Source organism: Dunckerocampus dactyliophorus, chromosome 14, assembly GCF_027744805.1.
Source record: "Dunckerocampus dactyliophorus isolate RoL2022-P2 chromosome 14, RoL_Ddac_1.1, whole genome shotgun sequence".
Classification (NCBI taxonomy): domain Eukaryota; kingdom Metazoa; phylum Chordata; class Actinopteri; order Syngnathiformes; family Syngnathidae; genus Dunckerocampus; species Dunckerocampus dactyliophorus.
Genome location: NC_072832.1, coordinates 12,059,255 through 12,076,578, shown reverse-complemented (window position 1 = coordinate 12,076,578; position 17,324 = coordinate 12,059,255). Strand labels below are relative to the sequence as shown.

Here is a 17,324-nt window from a genome sequence, read left to right as displayed (position 1 = left end):
GCTATTTCTATTCTATTTATTTCTATGTTGACAGAAGCGCATGCGTATGACGTAAGGGAAAAAAAACATGCTGTCTTCGCTGTAACCGCCACAGTCCATATTACAGATGACAACAAATTTGCTGTTTGCGCACTCGTGTGTTTAAAAGTTACTTTGCATGCAGTGAAGACAAAAGGGAAATATGCAAAGACAAATTTGTGTATTTCCAGCATTATACAGCTTTTAAAATGTAAATATCACAACTAGTTTGTGCTGGTCGCTTATTAGTGACGTCACGCATGTGACATTGGCATGGGCTGCTGAAGAAAGGTAACAGCTAACGCAATTTAAACTTACTTACTAAACATTGGGATGTTCATAGTCTGATGTATTTGAACTGTAATTGTTGAGATTGTTATGGCGAGGACACGGTAGTCTACTGTGTGATAATAAACTATGCGATAATTCTCGATCGCCTCCACATACTTAGCCGATCTGCTAATACTCTCTCCTATGTACCTAAACAGTATCCCTGCTAGTTATGGCGATGCATCTGTTTACAAGGCTGCTCCCTGGGCTCCTCGCCGAGAATTCGTGTTTAATTCATCAGAGGACATTCAGGTAAGTTTTCTAGTTATTTTACACAGCCTTGCGGATTGAGTGTATGTTATGGTGATTTCTTTGTACTGTTGACAGATGCATATGAATGCATAGGTTTTCAAATACCTTACACGTCACTCATATTCAACAAAATAACAACCTCAACATCACAAATACACAAGTCTGAGTATTTGAACATCGCTAGCAATATACAGTATGTCGTTTTATACACACACCAATATAGGTACATCCCAAATAACTGTATATTGTATAAAAATTAAATTATTGTATAAAAATTAAATTGTGATATGGTTTTTGTACATACATAACAAGTTACACGAAGGAACATCACGTTATTACATTTGTACAATTCAACATGTCCAAAAAGGAGTAGGAAGAAGCAGAATTTCTCCGCGTCTATTGCTGATAATTCACTCACACCATATTTTTCATATACATTTTGTAATTTAAAGATTCTGTTCCAGTGTTTAAATGTCACAATTTTCTAATTAACAGAGAAAACACAGAATGTGTCCCAATGGTTAGATAGCTTATGCAGTGATGAACAAAAGAAAGGAAGGAAAAGCCTAATGACGATAAGCCGCAGTGAAAATGGATGGATGGATGGATGGTTGGCTATTGTCCCAGCAACCCATCCTGCACACCGTTTTAAATATATTTGTCTCTGTAGTGTGTCAGCTGTGTCAGCCGCCATTCAGAAGATGACCAGAGTGCGAGTGGTGGATAACAGCTCGCTTGGAAATACACCATACCGTCGGCCGCCGAGGGTGATCCATGTATACACCAAGAATGGCGTCGGAAAAGTTGGCGACAAAGTATTGCTGGCCATCAAAGGACAGAAGAAGGCAGCACTAATCGTCGGTCACAAAATGCCCGGAAAACCCATGACTCCGCGCTTTGATTCAAATAATGTCGTTCTGATCGAGGACAACGGGAACCCGACAGGAACAAGGATTAAGGTCCCCATACCCACACATTTACGTAAAATGGAAGGGGACTACTCAAAGGTGTTGGCAATTGCAAGTTCTTTTGTTTGAAAAAAAAGTCACTTCCAAACCTCTGTTACATCACTATGTAATAGGCTGAAGTTTTGTTGACAGTGATCTCTGTGCTTACAATAAATACGACCTTTGCATGTAGGTCAACTCAATGTTGTGATGGACACAATGAACAAACCTTAGAAAGAGTGATGTTAATGGTAATATTTATTGAAGGCACAACACACATTCTCAACACAAAACACAACTGGCACATTGTAATTGCTAATGACAGGTATAAGGCGTTCAATATTGTGATCCCTGTGAATGTTAGCGACAGTGTTTCTCAATGTGAGGCATCTTTGCTAGCAGCTTCGACTAAAAATTCAGTGCAAAATAAAACCATAAGGTGAAACTTCATCGATCAGCTGCTTGTTTTTAACAGGAAAAAAAAGAAAAATTGAGGAAAAAGTTTTAAGATCAAGTCTGTACTGCCACCTATGGATGAAAAACTGAATTAACACCATCTGTTAACTCAATAAAAATCAAATGAGTGGGGAAAAACTTAACATGAGTACATGAGAATGGTTAGTAGAAACAAGACAGTCACTATTTAAAGTACTAGCATAACAATGATCCGTTTCATTTCAAAATAGTTCAGCAGGCTCTTGAGATAGCCAACCTAAAAGATATACTGTCGAATGTATTTAGCCATCACCATGCAAATAACTTGTGATTCTGTGGTTATGCATACTGTATATTCGTGCAGGACAGAGGTGACAGTGATAGCTGCATACTTTAGGTTTGCATAGTTTCAAGTGTCTTGTTGGAGACACTTTGCTTGGAAGGACTTTTGGATGTGTGTGTATACAGCTCCTTTGCTACTTTGGGTATGCTTAAGTGGGAAATGTTACTAGATGATCAAGGCTGAGCGTTAAAACAATCATGACAGTCTGCAGGGCGCTGCGTCTATGCCATCCTTCACCCGGTAGGTATACAGCTGTCTTCAACCACACATGGTCATGTAGAGCCACTAGCAATGAGATTTGAGAGGAAAGAAGTGAGAAAGGTTGGCTGTTAAAAGGTCCCCTATTACGCAAAAGTTTTTCATGTTATAGTAGTAGCATGTATCCCTAGACCAAATGTGAGGAAAAAGTCATCTCTCTCACTTATTTGTTCCACTTTGAGAGAAGATTTGGACTGTTCAGATGTTTTCATAACGTGAAAGTAGGATTCCTTATTTATAAATAGAATATTTTTGTAGTTAGAGCATAGAAAACCTGTTTAACCTTCTAGGTTTTTAACATTAGAGCCCCCTAGACATGAAATAAGACCCATATAGTTACCGTTACACTCCTACTACCCAACATAGTAGACATATTAAAAGAAAATAAGACATATCATAGACTCAAATTAGCATTAGGAGAGTTCCTTCTTGTTCCAGTGGCTATTGTCTCACTAATGTAGCATTACTGACACCTAGTGACCAGAGTCAAACACTACATATCTCAATGTCTTTGAATGCATCTTATTAATGTCTTGTATTTGTGTTTTAGTTCATTTAGCCATTTTTATGCTTGAAAATGTGCTTAAAGATGCATTTTTTTTTACTAATAATTAGCCATAGTCAACCACGAAACAGCAATTATTCATTAATATATTTTTTGGAACTCCAAATAATTTGAACCGCAATGTGGCGAGGGCCGATTGTACTATGTTGGACAAGTGCAGAGTTCAATGGATATGAAAAGTCCACAAAAGTGGACAAACCGCTCATTAGCATGAGAGCTACAGATTAGGGCTTACTAAAAGCACTTTTCAACTGTCTAAATTTCAGCATCAAGGTTAAACTTTGGGCAAAACACCTCAAATACACTCTTGCAGGATGTCTGAAATTCAAACTGTTAGAAAATACCATAGGATAATACACTGAAAAAAAAACAAAAAATCACCTCTGTTAGAGTCAGTTCAGCAACTCCCGACGCCTCTTTGTCAAACTGCTGGAAAGACCCTGTTGAAAATGATGTCGATTATATGTTAGAAGATATATAATAAATTATATATATATAATATAACACACAATGACATCTGGTACTCACTGAACATGGCCTCCAGCTTGACTAAGCAGCAGATAAAGTTATCAAAGTCGATCATCTCATTCTCTGCATACCGGGCTACAAGAATCTGGTTCAGTTTGTTGTTTAGTTTAAAACCTGGAAAGAATGGCGACAATTACATGAGGTTATGTTACACTGCTCAACTGGTAAGTATCACATGAATGCAAAAAAACCCCAAAAAACAACAAATGAGCATTTTCACCTGCTCCCTCCACCGCCAGACGCATCTCATAAGAACTCATAGCGCCAGACTTATCGAGGTCAAACTGTCTAAAAACAAGCTGTGAATAAAATGCAGACATGTGTTCAGTGCAGCTAAACTAAAAATGCTCGTCATGCACATTTTACTCACTAACCAGCCACTTTCGGATCTTATTCCAAAGGATTTGGAACTCCACCAGCCCCAGACGAGCACTTCCATCCTTCTGATGAGCATGGCGTCATGGTGTTTTAACAACAATCAAGCGCAATGCTAACATTACAACACAGTCAGAATGCTTTTTTTTTTTCTATTCATTCCTGAGGATACATCCATGAGGTTGACCATGGTTCTGCAGGATTCCATACTAAAGCCATCCGTTTTCAAATCTTTGTCTGAAACAAAAAAAAAAGACGTACCCTAAGTGGAGAGGTACACAGCTATTCCAGGAAATAGACTGTATACACAAAAGTGGAAAGAGGCTACACATGCATTATGTCAAGTGTTTAGCTATCAATCTATCACTGAAAATATACACAAAACTCACGGCGGGTCACCACTCTGTTTAGAATGGTCCTCAGCTCCCGAATGGAGATCTCCATGTCCTGACACAGACAAATACACCATTTTAAATAAGATATATTAGTGTTTGTCTTAAGGCATCTTCTGGCATTGCCTTACATACAACCCAGCATAAGCAGGGCAGTGCAAATATATCATATACATAGTAATAGTAATTAAGGATGTGTGATAATGGCATAAAAATTGGATATCAGTTCATATCCGCAAATGATATCGGCGCGCGAGTGCTGAGGTGCTCCACACAACAACAAGCTTGCTATCGCAGTACGTCCACGGTGTGGAATTATTTCCAAGTTGTGCCTTTGGATTGTAAATATGGAATTGCAAAATAAATATGCAATAAAAGCGCTGATGTGCGAGGGAGGAGAAAGGCGTCTTCCTTACTTTTATTATTTCTACAGATATTAGCATTCCCTTCATGCTATGTTCATGTGTTACGTGCTGAATGAGCCCAGTTTATAATTTCACTGATTTAATTGGATTGTTATTTGTGAATTTATTCATTTGCAGGCGACTTCACAAAAAAAAAAAAAAACAAGCCCAAAGAGTCACATATAATAAGCAAACTTGGCAACACTGATAAGCATACCTCTCCTGCTAGTTGGGCAAACATGGACTTGAAGGAATCATCGATGTCATCTTCAGTTATTTCATCCTGTAGGGAAAGTCAGTTGTTATTTGATAGCACGCGCGCAGTAAATTAGCAGATCCTTTGCAATTCCTTCCGATATAACTATTGCAACTCATACATACATCTTCTCCAAAATCAGCAGAGATTTCATCGTCCAGCTCTCTGCGAGAAACAACAACCACATCACTCTTTGCTTTCTACACACGGAACATGTCCTTAGAAGCAATCAAGCAACAACACTGTGAGGAAAGAAACATACTCCGTTTCGGATTGCTTCTCGGTGAAGACTCGGAGGACAAAATCGGCCTCTTTTCCGGGCTCAAAGGTGGAGGGGACGATGAGGTACTCTCCAGGAGGTAGACGGAGACGTGTGCTCACTTCCCGCAGGTTAATGAATGTCTCAGAGCGAGCACACGATTGATTGCTCAGGAAGAAATTCTTTTTCAGGTGAACATTCTGGCAGCCTCGAAACTGAAGGAAGTAGGAAACATGGGTTTTATTGGTCTTAATTTATCAACTAAAATCAGATGTGCTAGATGCACATTACCCCTTTTTTTTTATAACAGTATGAAATAAAGCTGTTTTTGAAATTGTATCTATAGACATAATAATGCTAATAACCATACTATTAGAGCCATATGAATTCAATAACACCGTATCTTGTGGTTCTAACTTTCAGGAGCGATATTTTGAGTAAGGTGACTAAAATATTCAGAAAACCGTAAATTGCGGTGTATAAGCCACACCTACTACATTTAGAGGAAAAACCTGATTTGTCATATACGTATAAGCCGCGCATGTCCACGTCATAAAATGACATAATGTAGCATGAACGAGTCCGTGAGGACCAGGTAGGTCTTTATTTGACGGGAGCCCATCATGAACTATCACGAGAAGCTTGTCAACCCACTGGAAATTGCAGGAGGTGATTACTCAATATAACAATCTGACTCAAAGTTTCATCTTACTAACAACATTAAACTAATCACACAGCAACTTAACACTCAACTGTTCTACCTCAGAAATATAGAAACATGTGCAAATTTACAAGTTTAATATGAAAAAAACCCCAACATTTAGAAAGTTTTCCCATAATGCATTTCACTTGAGAAAACCATTTCATTGGAGGAGCGTAGAAAGCATAGAAAATGGTGGATGGCGCGCCAATGCTGCCTCTGTCCACCAGAGGGAGCCAGAGGACCCGGAGCCCAAAGCCCAGAGGGAAGCTGACGTCATTGCAGCGCCCGTCAGTAGCCAACCCATCCCAGAAACGCAATCGGTTCTACGTCACTTCCTTCCTGAGCAAATTTTTACGACAGCGACGTCACGTGGTGTGGTAGTTATTGTTTTATTAAATGTATGAACATAAACTGTCAATAACCATATATTGGGGGGTTGTTTTATTAGTGATTATTATTAAAAGAGTTCGTTGGCATGCGGTTGTTTCTATCGTCTTATGACTTCCACCAAGACGGACGTACGTACGTAAAAAGTTACACAATGCACCTAGCGCAGACGTGAACGTAATATCCGGTTAAGTAAAACAAACATAAATAAACACAATAAAACATCAAATGCAGTTATATTTGATTGTAAACAACCAAAGCAGAGTGCAATGGTGGATTAATGTAGAGGATTCAGCTAGAGTTTGCTTTCTAAACAGAAGTACCATCCATCCAAACAGATCTTCCTAGCAAATGCTTTTGTCTGTATTCTTTCAGTGACAATTTTTTTTATATGGAACCAGGAAAAGAGGGCTTATAAATTATCCACTTGCACCATGGACATGATATAAGAAAAAAAAGACGGATTATGTTGTAATTTTGTTTTTGGGTGAGGGTGTGGTGGTGGGTGGTGACGTATATTGCTGCCGATCGACAGATAGCGTACATTACACATGACTAACGTGTGACTGCCGAAAAATAGGCCGACCGGATGTAGACGAGTTCTGCACATGCGTAGAACCGATTGCGTTGCTCAGACACAATGCCTTATGGGAAAACGTTTAAATGCTGCGGTTTTTAAAATTTTAAATAATATTGGGACATGTTTATATATCTCTGAGGTATACCTTTGGAGTGTTAGGTTGCTGTGTGATGAATTGAGTGTTAGTAGAGTGTTCTTTGAAAGATGACGCCATGAGTCACACTGTTATGATATATAATGACCTCCTGCAATTTCCAGGGGTTTGACAAGTTCATAGTCAGTGCAATGATAGCTTGTGATTGGCTCCTGCCGAAGAAAGAGCTATGCTTTCCTCACTGACTCGCGAGTGGCACAGTGTTTACACAATTAGTAGTAGTTCTGAAGTAAAGGAGATGTCACAAGATTAGAATTTAGCCTTATATTAGGCGCACCGCTGTATAAGCTGCAGGGTTCAAAGTTTAAGAAAAAAGTAGCAGTTTATACACCGGAATTTACGGAAATGTCATTATGTTATGGTGCACTTTTATACTACTGCAAACTGCAAACATAACAATGTAGTCTATAAGTCTTTATTACACTATGATGCTGTGTGTGATGCCGTGCTTACCTCCTCTGGAATCTGCAAGAACACACACAAGACAAAAAAAGACACATGAAGCTGAGTTAATAGCAGCTTTCTAAAACCAAGGAAAAAACAGATCGCCGTCACTCTCACCTCATACAACGCAAAGCCGATGGTGTGCATATCCTGACCGTGGTGCCGATATCTGCGGCGGTCCTTCTGCATCAGAGCTACCAAGAAACTACATGCGACATCATCATCCTCGGGGTCATCATCTTCTTCCAGCAAAGTGATCTTATACTGAGGGTTGATCCAGAATGTGTCTACAAAAGCCGAGCCGTTGGTGTGAAGATGATATCATGAGAAAGAAGCTTATGTGAAAATAGGGGCTCACTGGGATGGTTCCTGCAGCCACCGGCGGTGCTGCCTCTCCTCCACGTGCCGTGAAACTTGATGGTGTTCCAGTGGCTGAGAGTGTCCTCCTTCAGGGCGTCAGGAGTCAGGTTGCAGATTTCAAGACGGGAAAACTGCCTGAGAAACTCACTGAAGGCCATCCTGCATGAAAAGAAATAGATGTTCTAATTGCAATCAAAAGCGTTTTCTGACATTTTTGTATAATTCTGAAATACACATTTTTCAGTGTTGGGTAACCTTTGTACCATTTCAAGCTATTCATTGGACTTGAGCAAATTAAATTTCAATAAATAACTGGAAAAATTGGGGTGTTCTAAAACTTTTGAGCAGTAGTGTATAACATAGTATTTAATCTTTTTCTTACTGTATTTTATATGTCCTTCATGTGTTCTGTGTACAGTGTAAATCACTTAGATGTTAATAAATTCCGGCTTACGCAAAAACTCAGCTTACGCTGCAGTGGTAGGAACAGACCTCATTCATAAACCAAGTACCATCAGTACCAGTACCATCAGCATACAATCAAACGCATTTATTTACGGTACGTCTTTTTTTTCCATTTTTACGACATCTTTTTTTTTCATTTTTATGCCATGGTCTTATTGGCTCACAGTGAAGCCATTTAGACTTCAGTTATCAAATAAGGTTCCCTGCCGGTTAGAGCTAATCCTAACGCCGATCTAGCTTTAATTTTGTGCGTTTACGATAAGCATAGTCGTAGGTGAGCTTTTTATTGTACCATCACACATACCAGAACTCTCCATCTTCCATCTGCAGATGCAGTTCATCTCGTTCAGAAGCGTCAATTTGTTCCCATTCGGAGGAACTAAACAGAGCAAGAGGGCAACATCACATGTTAGTATAATCATTGCATTATTGCCGCGTAAAAAGGGTACGATTTGAACATAGACAGACTTACTTATCACTCCAAGCGCCGGTCCACTCCACCTGGCCCCAAGGATTACGAATTCGGATTAAACGCTCCAGTCTTCCACGGTAATCCACCTGTGTGAGACCGAAGTGATGAGTAACCCGCGACCTTGAATGTCATGGCACTGGCTGGCGCTGGCAAAAAGGAGTTCCATGCAGACGTACCTCTCTCAATCCAGTGACTGAATAGGCGTGGCCCTTCACCAGCTTCTTGAATGTTACAGCCTCCATGTCAAAAGCACTCGTGATCTGTAAGAAAAATGATACACAACAGTGTGACTTGCTCATATAGAAAGATGTATCGTGGAAGTGCTTTCAATGGAAATGGCAAGAGCCATACTGCTAATTTACAGAACTAGGTCTGCTTGATAAATAGAACTGTGCAGGGAGTAGTAAACCTAACTCCATGACGCCTTAAGTCAACAGTTCTCCATAGTTTTTTGCACCATGGACCGGACTGGCCACCGCCCATGCATAATAAAGGAAATGCATAGTTAATAAAACAAACCACAACACTGAATAAGTAGTAGCCCAGAGCTTGATCCTTGTCAAAGTATGTTTTGAAGGCATCAGTGGGACTCATTGTATTGTCCTTTACATTCATCTTTGTTTTTTGGAAGTAGTACTAGCTCTTCAGAGATATTTGTAAACTCATTCGAGCTGGGGTTAGACACGAGGGACAATTATGCGTAAAAATCACACACAAAAGTGGTGTGAAGATGGTCTTGTAATATTTCCCAACAAAAGAAGCCCTCTGTGGGCTTGCTCAATAAAAAAAACACTATAATAGCAGAACACCACAAAAGCCTGTTATTATCTATTTGCTTTTCAGGCAATCATCTGGTTCATTGAGGTGGCATAAGCACTTGGAGGACACGTTTTTATTGTTTCCCTGCAGCTCATTACATAATCAATACCAGATCCATCGTGCATAATCCTTAAAGGGCACACTAGCAACTTGTGCTATATGTTTTAGTCTTCTTGTGCTGCATTTGAGACTGCTCGGAAGTCCAAATACACTACTCACAACTTAAAAAGGTCCTCAAAAGTCAAAAGTAAACAAAGCATATGGCTGATGAATGCAATTACTTAGTGTTTGCTTTGCTTGCGATACATTACAGTACATTTTACTGAATGACTTAATGCAGAGATGATAAAGTAATATATCTACACTAATTACAATGTGAAAAAGTAATATCTAGTCTAATCAATACAGATAAATATACAGTAGTTTAGTTTATTTTATTGAGTCTCTGTGGACACTGCTTTCATTGTATGACCTCGCATTACTGCATCTTGGGAAAGCTGAAGTGCTGATTTGTCCGAAGCCTAACTTTGAGCAACGTGCCAATTACCCCGACGTCCTAGTTTCCTGGAAGGCATCATTAGATACAGTGAGTTGAGCACTTACATCAATTGAGCAGCCCAGCAGGGAGCCCCTCTCTAGAGCTTTGCCCATGATCTTGTACAGATCTCTGGGAGCTTTGCCGAGATCGTACATCTCAGACACACCACCCGTGAAGTCCTCGAAACCTTCAGTGGTGCTTCCTCCAGACAGAGCCTCATAAGAGCCATTCAGCCTGATAGAAAGAAAAACAACACTGTCAGCATTGACGGGAAACGGCAGCACTTCCTGATGCGTTTTGAGATTTACACTTTGCTCTTACGGCACATGCACTCAGCTTAATAATTTAAAGCCCAAGCATGCTTCTAAACTACCTACTTGGCATAAGCCTTCTCCAGCAATGCACTCCAGAACTCATTGCCCTCAGCAGAATGGACAAACATCAGCTCGCCCTCTTTGACAGGCAGTCGGTCATCTATGACAACATCCACCCATTCGCCAAACTGCCAGAACTATCCCAAAAAATATTTAATTAACAAAAATCAACAACAGCATCTTCCAGTCAATACTAAGAGAGAAATAGTATGTTTGTTATATACCTGAAAGTGGAAAATTCCAGCATAGTTATCGTGGAAGGACTGGCCATGTGGAACAACCCGATGAAGCAGCTTATCGTTTAGGGTGAGAGAGCCAATAGCTGCCAAGAGCCAGCAGTCTCCTACCGACCAGGAAACACAATCACAGCGAATGCTTAACGTCTTTATTTAATCATCCGACCAAGTTGTCAGATTTCTGAAATAACAGCCTCTCACCCCGTCCTCTTCGCTGTTTACGCAAATAAAGCATTTACTGTACTTTGGAATCGTATAGTATAGTATATTAGTGTGTAAGCGTTATTTTGATACCTGTGTAGTCTGTGTGGTGCAGTTGCGTAGCATGTTCCATTTGTGTTGACTTGACGGTTGGTTTTGTTTGCACTGTGAGTTAGATAGGCGTCCGTGTCGATGACATCCTGTCCCTGACCCACTCGTTGAGCATCACTGCTCTTCACTATACCACTGATACTATCCTCCAGGTGGGAGCTGTGATTCGGATTCATTTTATTTAAATATGTTGTACTGATTCTAATCCCTACACTGTAAAATCAATTAGTTAACCTTACTTAAAAAATAACATACAAACCAATTGCCTTGAAAAAAACAAGTAAATGGAACTTAATAGTTATATTTGACCACAATAGATGTTTACCTTTTACCTGGTACACTCAAGTGAGATGAACTTCTTTTTTTTTTTTTTAATAAGTTTGTTCTACTTATGTATCTGATTTGACAGTGCTATTGGATTTTACAGTGTAGAGAGGAATTCAATTTACATGCTTAAGCTGTAATTTACTGCCATCAATGTGTGGTACAGACCGTTGATGTTTATGTTTTAAAGAATGCCTTATTAAGTAAGTAAATAAATGATGCACCTCTGGCAAAAAAAAAAAAAAAAGAAACTATCTTCATGCAAGCAATTTTTTGAGGTCTTAGAATGTTAGTGAGCAAGGCTATAGTCACACTGCAGGGTTTGATGCCCAATTCGGATCTTTTGTTAAAAAACGATCTTTTAATGCGGCCTTCGCATTACACAATGCATTCAGAAAGTGACGTGCATGCGCACAAAACACAACGCCACATGATCTCAGTCCTGGAGCATTTGTGGCAATTTCAAGGATTTTGTGCAGCCGGAGTCAACATTTTCTTAACCGCATTATTTCGTGTAGGAGATTAAGAAGGAAGACAGCAAGAATTTTAACTCGGGTAGTTTGTCGGGTGCTTGTTACGACGTCTGTCCTGAGGAGCATGTGTGTGTGACCGTTTTGGGATGGCAAGAAGAACTTCTGTCTACATCTGTGATGACGTACAGGTCGGATATACGAGACCCCAAAGCTCCGACTGCAGTATTATCGGATAAATATCAGATTTATATCTATACTGTATATAAAAGGGGCCTGGATTGCATTTGAAAGAAATAACATCTGAATTGTACTGTTCACACTGACATGAATAAAAATCAGATACTGATCACATATGAGCAAAAAAAACCAACACAATTGACCTACAGTGTGTATGGAGCCTAAATACTTTATATTATCCTCTATTTATATATATCTCTATGCAGTTTGCATCCTGCTGAGGTGTATGTTTTGCTATGAAGTGATATTTAACTTCATTTTCTACTCTTCTGTGTCATTAAATAAGTAAAGGTTACACCCTAAAACATCTGTATTACAGTAAACTCATGATTACTTACATTTCCTTTGCTAATATACAGAGTGGTGTTAGAAAGTGTTTGCACCCTTCCTGATTTCTTATTTTTGTTGGCATGTTTGTCACACTTAAATGTTTCAAATCACCGAACAATTTTAAATAGTAGTCAATAACAATGCAACTGAACACAAATTGCAGTTTTTAAATGAAACCTTTTATTATGAAGGGAGAAAAAAAATCCAAACCTACATGGGCCAGTGTGAAAAAAGTGACTTATCTATCCATCCTTCCCTACAATCAAACCATCAAATACAATTGCTTACAAGCAACACTGTAATGCGTACCTAATGGGATTGTGGTTGAATACATTTGCAAAACTATCAGCATGATGCTGACGTTCTGATCGGGGGCTGAACACAGGACTTGACAAGGTAATTTGGGAAAGCGGACTCACCCAATGCTCCCTGACAGATGTCCGTCCTGGTGGCACCATCTACAATGAACCGAGGCTGACGCACTAGTTCCTTTTGGGGAAATGAAAAATGCTTGGTTGGGAACAAATAAATGTATGACATTCACAGATGCATGACTATCTTATATAGAGTACACTAACTGAAACACAGTACAGTACATACAAGCCTACATGTGTTGGGATCTTGCCAGCATACTATTCTTGCATCTTGACTGCCAAGGACTAATTCATGTAAACAAATGTCATGGCGGGGGAGTGGTCAGAGAATGCAGACAGCTGCAGTGGTCTGACAGACCCCTGCCGCAACTTGTCCTATTCTGTCTGCATTTTCAGACGTCCAAAAAAAACAAAAAAAAAACATGTCACTGATATGTTGTTTGCTGTGATTCCAGTCATCACCATAAACAGTCACGGCTGTTGCGCAATGTTATTTGAGACATGGCATTGACTAATTAGAAACATAAGTAGAGGTACGAGTAATGAGCAGTACAGTCATCTGAGCAATGATATACTGTAATGACCATATATAATAATTGTCGGCCGGTATTTATAAGAATATATATCAGAAAACACAATCAAGCATAAGAAAATGATGCTACAGGTCTAAAACCTTAGTGGAATAGAACTTACTGAAATACATGGTTGTCGATGACCATGCTGTACCCCGATAGAAAAAAGCTCTGCTTCTTCCTACTCCTTTTTGGACATGATAAATGATGCAAGTGTAAACATGTAATAAACTTCTCTAAGGTAACTTTGTTAAGCGTGTTTGAAATAAACTAAATGCTAGGTTCTCAAAGTGGGGTACACCAATTGTCATATGGAGTACGTGAATAAAAATGAAAACCAATTAGCGCCTAACACTCATAATTACGAGTGCGCCTGAACGCCTCACGGTGCAAGGACAACAGAGTGGAAGTTGTTCATTGCTCTGTGTGCATTATATGAACAAATAAGTAAGTTTGATGACTATTTTGTACATTAAGAGTGTCTCAACTTGAAGATTTCATTTATATTGGTGTTCCAAAAGGGAAAACCTGTCACTGTGAGCGGGATTCCCCCCCAAGAATGAGGCTTTATCATTGGTTATATTTATTTTTATACTTCGGATACCGCTTCATGAGGATTGTTAAACTTTCCCCTTCAATCTGGTATTAAATTCATATGCAGACTTAAACCACAGCCTTCGTGAGTAGATTTAAAAAACTGATGCTCAAATTCAACCTATCCAAACGGAAGAATGCCAACATGAAACTGGAATAAAAGATATGTAGAATGATTCGTTATCTATTTATCAGGGCTCATGTGAAACGTATCAAAATGTGACCATGCAAAGTACACATTTTTGACCCGGAATTACCATAAAATGAATTATGTTCAGTATTTCAAATTAGTTAAGATAAAAAGGTTTATGTTTTTTAAGCGTCCAGGAGTAGGGGGTACATGGCTTCAGGTCAAATGTCTGAATGGGTACGCGACTGTAAAAAGTTTGGGAACCACTGAACTAAACCCTCCTTGCCTAATTGTTTATGACAGTAGTTTTCAAAGTGTGCCAGAGTGAGTATCTCCTCAGATAAAACAGTAAAATATGGCAGGAGGCCTCACTTACTCCCCAAGAATGGACTTTCTGGAATATATTTAATTGCCTTTTTGGTCGCCCCAGACTTTAATCTCTCACTACTGGAATTAAGAGTCAATTCAGTTTGCCTTTAAACATAACTTACCTTTTAAAACGATGTTTTTATTTAATTTTTCTGGGCACCTCCCCGGGAAGCAGTACATTTTGAAACTGCTATATGGTATTGTATGTACAGTATATGTTTCAACCGTCAGGCTTCAAAAGTAAGGTCAACTCACATGAAACTGTCAAATGTCTTTGAATGATCTTAATCAAAAATCATAAAAGGTACTAGGGTGTCTTACTGTGGGTCTCATCCACTCCACATCTCTGGTTTTTGCAGAGTATGGGGCCAGCTCCTTGAAGCCAAGCGATGGGGGCTCGGCGGGGAAACAGGGGTCTTCGAAAAGGCAGCCCGACTCCACGCACTGTTGCTTCAGTGCCTCATAGTCCTGGTTGGCAAAGTGCACCGCGTTCTCGTTGGAGCCCATGCCTTCTGCTCGCAGCCGGTCGGCGTGTATGCTTGCAGATATCCCTCCAACTGGATACATACTGTTGCAAGATAAAAATATGGAAGTGGGTGGTGTTGCCCTGGGCTGACTCTATTATTAGTATCAGCGATACACTCTAGTCAAAAGCCCACAGCACCACATGTGAAGAGGAAACATACAAATGACTTGTAGTGACATGTTTGTTCTATACAGTTTGTCTTCCTAAAATTAGACTGACGCCATATTTGGGGGGAAATTCATATGGACCACTTTTAATCTAAACATGAATGAAAACATGTTTGAGTTTGAACCCGCCACCATGTGCGACCTCACAGGAGACATCAACATGCCTCACTTGACTGAGAGCGTGAAAGGATGCATTTTGGATTAACCGTGCATATATTTTGCTTTTTCTTGGGCTTTCTGTAACGCTTATAACCGAAGGATCAGTTTCAACGAGTGGCGTTAAGATGAGAAGAATGGGTATACCTGGGTATTTACAGTACGTGAACTACAGTTTCAAATCATAATTAAAAGCGTTGAACGGGCCCTCTCACGCCCACGTAACTCGAGGTTCCGTAAGTAAGTACATTTTACTTGTCATTTCCTGTTGCACTGTGATACATTCAGGAAGTGACCTATGCATAGCGTCAGGGTGTCATCTTCTTCATCCGCACCAATTATGACGGAGATCTGACCTTGTGGAGCAGAGTTATTAACGTTTTTTTTGTGGCGACCCGTCAGATTGACCATCAAAATTTGCCGCCATGCCCCACCCACATTCTGTGACGTAGACTAAAATGCTTTGCAATTTGTCTTCGTCCATCTGTCAAGTATCTGTGATTTTGATTTGGGCTCATTTGGTCAAGGAGTTTGTCAAACGACAGCCTCTGATTTTGGCCCAAAATTGTCAGTCCAAACCAACAGGGCCAATATATAATTATAGTGGAGTTCAAGTTCAGGACTTTTAAAATACCTAATATTTTCACCGGGCGTGATGTGCTCATGCAAGTCATAGCACCCAAAATAGGAAAAAATGCACTGAATAATAATAATAATAATAATAATAATAATAATAATAATAATAAACATAGCAGTTCAAATTAGGCCTTTAAACCGCCATCGCTCACTGCTGGAGCCCTGCTAGTACAGTATTTATCTTATTCCCAGTCTTTTATTTGTCAAAGTGTGATTAGCCTCTGAGAGTCCAGTGTGCAAAGAAAAGTTGCACAGTGTGCTTTACGGTCCTACGTCATTTATTTTTCTGTAACAAAACATGGCAGAAGGCAAATCAATAGATCAAGTGATCTAGATACTTTTGCTCCAACATTGACGATTGCGCTTGGTTTAGTCAAAACGCTGTCTCTTCCGATGTCGTCGTGAAGTTCCACGTCGGTGTTGAACGCATGTCCTGAGTGCTGAGAGTGTGAGAGTCAACTCAGTGAGCAACTTCGGCACTCGTGGACTATTAAGCTTCCTGAGTCACTTGCCTTAGGAGTGAACGATGGGACTGAGGAGAGACGGAGATCGTTATTGGAGCTGGAACTAATCCATGTGGAACAAGTGTCACTTTTATTGCAAATGTTGATATGAAATCTGAGAAGACATTTGAAAAAGGTGGGCTCTACGCACTTAATTACCTACCGGAAATTAAATTAAAAGTCAAGCAATTAAAACCCTTACTGTCGACATCACTGCGTTTTTTAGGTGCGCATCCAGCAGCACAAGACAATATGGAAGGGGAGGAGCCAGCCGGCCCTCTTGAGGACTGTCGCTTGAACACAGACCCTTAAACCAAACTTTACGGTCAAAGTCCGGCCATATTTTCAGGAAGATGTGAACAATATCATGATAATATTGATAACTGTGTTGCGTTTTGTCCCAATAATTCTTACATTAAGTCTTTCATGTCTCACACGAAGTAAGCAACTGACGTTCGAAGCAATAATTTGGGTTGTCACTTGCTGTCAAGGTCAAGACAGAGCTTAACAATTTGCAGTGCTTAAACTCTTTTTAAGCAGTTTTTAAACGACGATATTGCGCTTTTGTAAAGTTATACAAACAGACCAATTTCACACTTGCAGTCTCGATGCACTTGTATGAGAGTTAAGAATGTTATGTAAAACATTGATCCCCAACCCTCGGACCGCGGGTCATTTGGTACCGGGCCGCACAGAAAGAAAAAATCATTTCCATGATGTTTTATTT

General features: G+C 39.7%; 2 protein-coding genes across 4 annotated transcripts in view; one reads left to right on the top strand and one right to left on the bottom strand.

The window, feature by feature from the left end:
• Positions 1 to 116: 116 nt before the first annotated feature.
• Positions 117 to 2,129, top strand: mrpl14 (mitochondrial ribosomal protein L14). 2 transcript variants are annotated; one of them, XM_054798929.1, is made up of 3 exons: positions 117 to 309; positions 507 to 600; positions 1,271 to 2,129. In XM_054798929.1, the coding sequence occupies exons 2-3, from the start codon at positions 521 to 523 to the stop codon at positions 1,635 to 1,637; spliced, it is 447 nt and encodes a 148-aa protein (XP_054654904.1). In that variant the 5' UTR covers positions 117 to 309; positions 507 to 520; the 3' UTR covers positions 1,638 to 2,129. The 2 variants fall into 2 exon arrangements, with proteins under 2 accessions (XP_054654904.1, XP_054654905.1); XM_054798930.1 differs by lacking the exon at positions 117 to 309 and having other exon boundaries at positions 321 to 600; positions 1,271 to 2,128.
• Positions 1,788 to 17,324, bottom strand: part of LOC129194032 (calpain-1 catalytic subunit-like) — a 25,669-nt gene continuing 10,132 nt past the window's right edge. For both annotated transcript variants that reach the window (XM_054798925.1, XM_054798926.1), the window contains 21 exons: positions 14,931 to 15,177; positions 12,990 to 13,059; positions 10,883 to 11,001; positions 10,662 to 10,795; positions 10,350 to 10,518; positions 9,104 to 9,187; positions 8,928 to 9,013; positions 8,760 to 8,834; positions 7,989 to 8,149; positions 7,748 to 7,917; positions 7,640 to 7,651; positions 5,366 to 5,577; positions 5,229 to 5,268; positions 5,065 to 5,130; positions 4,441 to 4,498; positions 4,224 to 4,288; positions 4,051 to 4,119; positions 3,897 to 3,975; positions 3,677 to 3,790; positions 3,530 to 3,588; positions 1,788 to 2,610 (listed from right to left, as the gene is read on the bottom strand). In XM_054798925.1, the coding sequence (XP_054654900.1) occupies positions 2,584 to 2,610; positions 3,530 to 3,588; positions 3,677 to 3,790; positions 3,897 to 3,975; positions 4,051 to 4,119; positions 4,224 to 4,288; positions 4,441 to 4,498; positions 5,065 to 5,130; positions 5,229 to 5,268; positions 5,366 to 5,577; positions 7,640 to 7,651; positions 7,748 to 7,917; positions 7,989 to 8,149; positions 8,760 to 8,834; positions 8,928 to 9,013; positions 9,104 to 9,187; positions 10,350 to 10,518; positions 10,662 to 10,795; positions 10,883 to 11,001; positions 12,990 to 13,059; positions 14,931 to 15,177 (2,116 nt within the window). In that variant the 3' untranslated portion in view covers positions 1,788 to 2,583. The remainder of the gene's footprint in view (positions 2,611 to 3,529; positions 3,589 to 3,676; positions 3,791 to 3,896; positions 3,976 to 4,050; positions 4,120 to 4,223; positions 4,289 to 4,440; positions 4,499 to 5,064; positions 5,131 to 5,228; positions 5,269 to 5,365; positions 5,578 to 7,639; positions 7,652 to 7,747; positions 7,918 to 7,988; positions 8,150 to 8,759; positions 8,835 to 8,927; positions 9,014 to 9,103; positions 9,188 to 10,349; positions 10,519 to 10,661; positions 10,796 to 10,882; positions 11,002 to 12,989; positions 13,060 to 14,930; positions 15,178 to 17,324) is intronic.

Coding starts and splice junctions, on each gene's coding strand:
- mrpl14 (XM_054798929.1), top strand. CDS start 521: ATGGCGATGCATCTGTTTACAAGGCTGCTCCCTGGGCTCCTCGCCGAG. Junction 601..1,270: donor ATTCATCAGAGGACATTCAG/GTAAGTTTTCTA, acceptor TTGTCTCTGTAG/TGTGTCAGCTGTGTCAGCCG.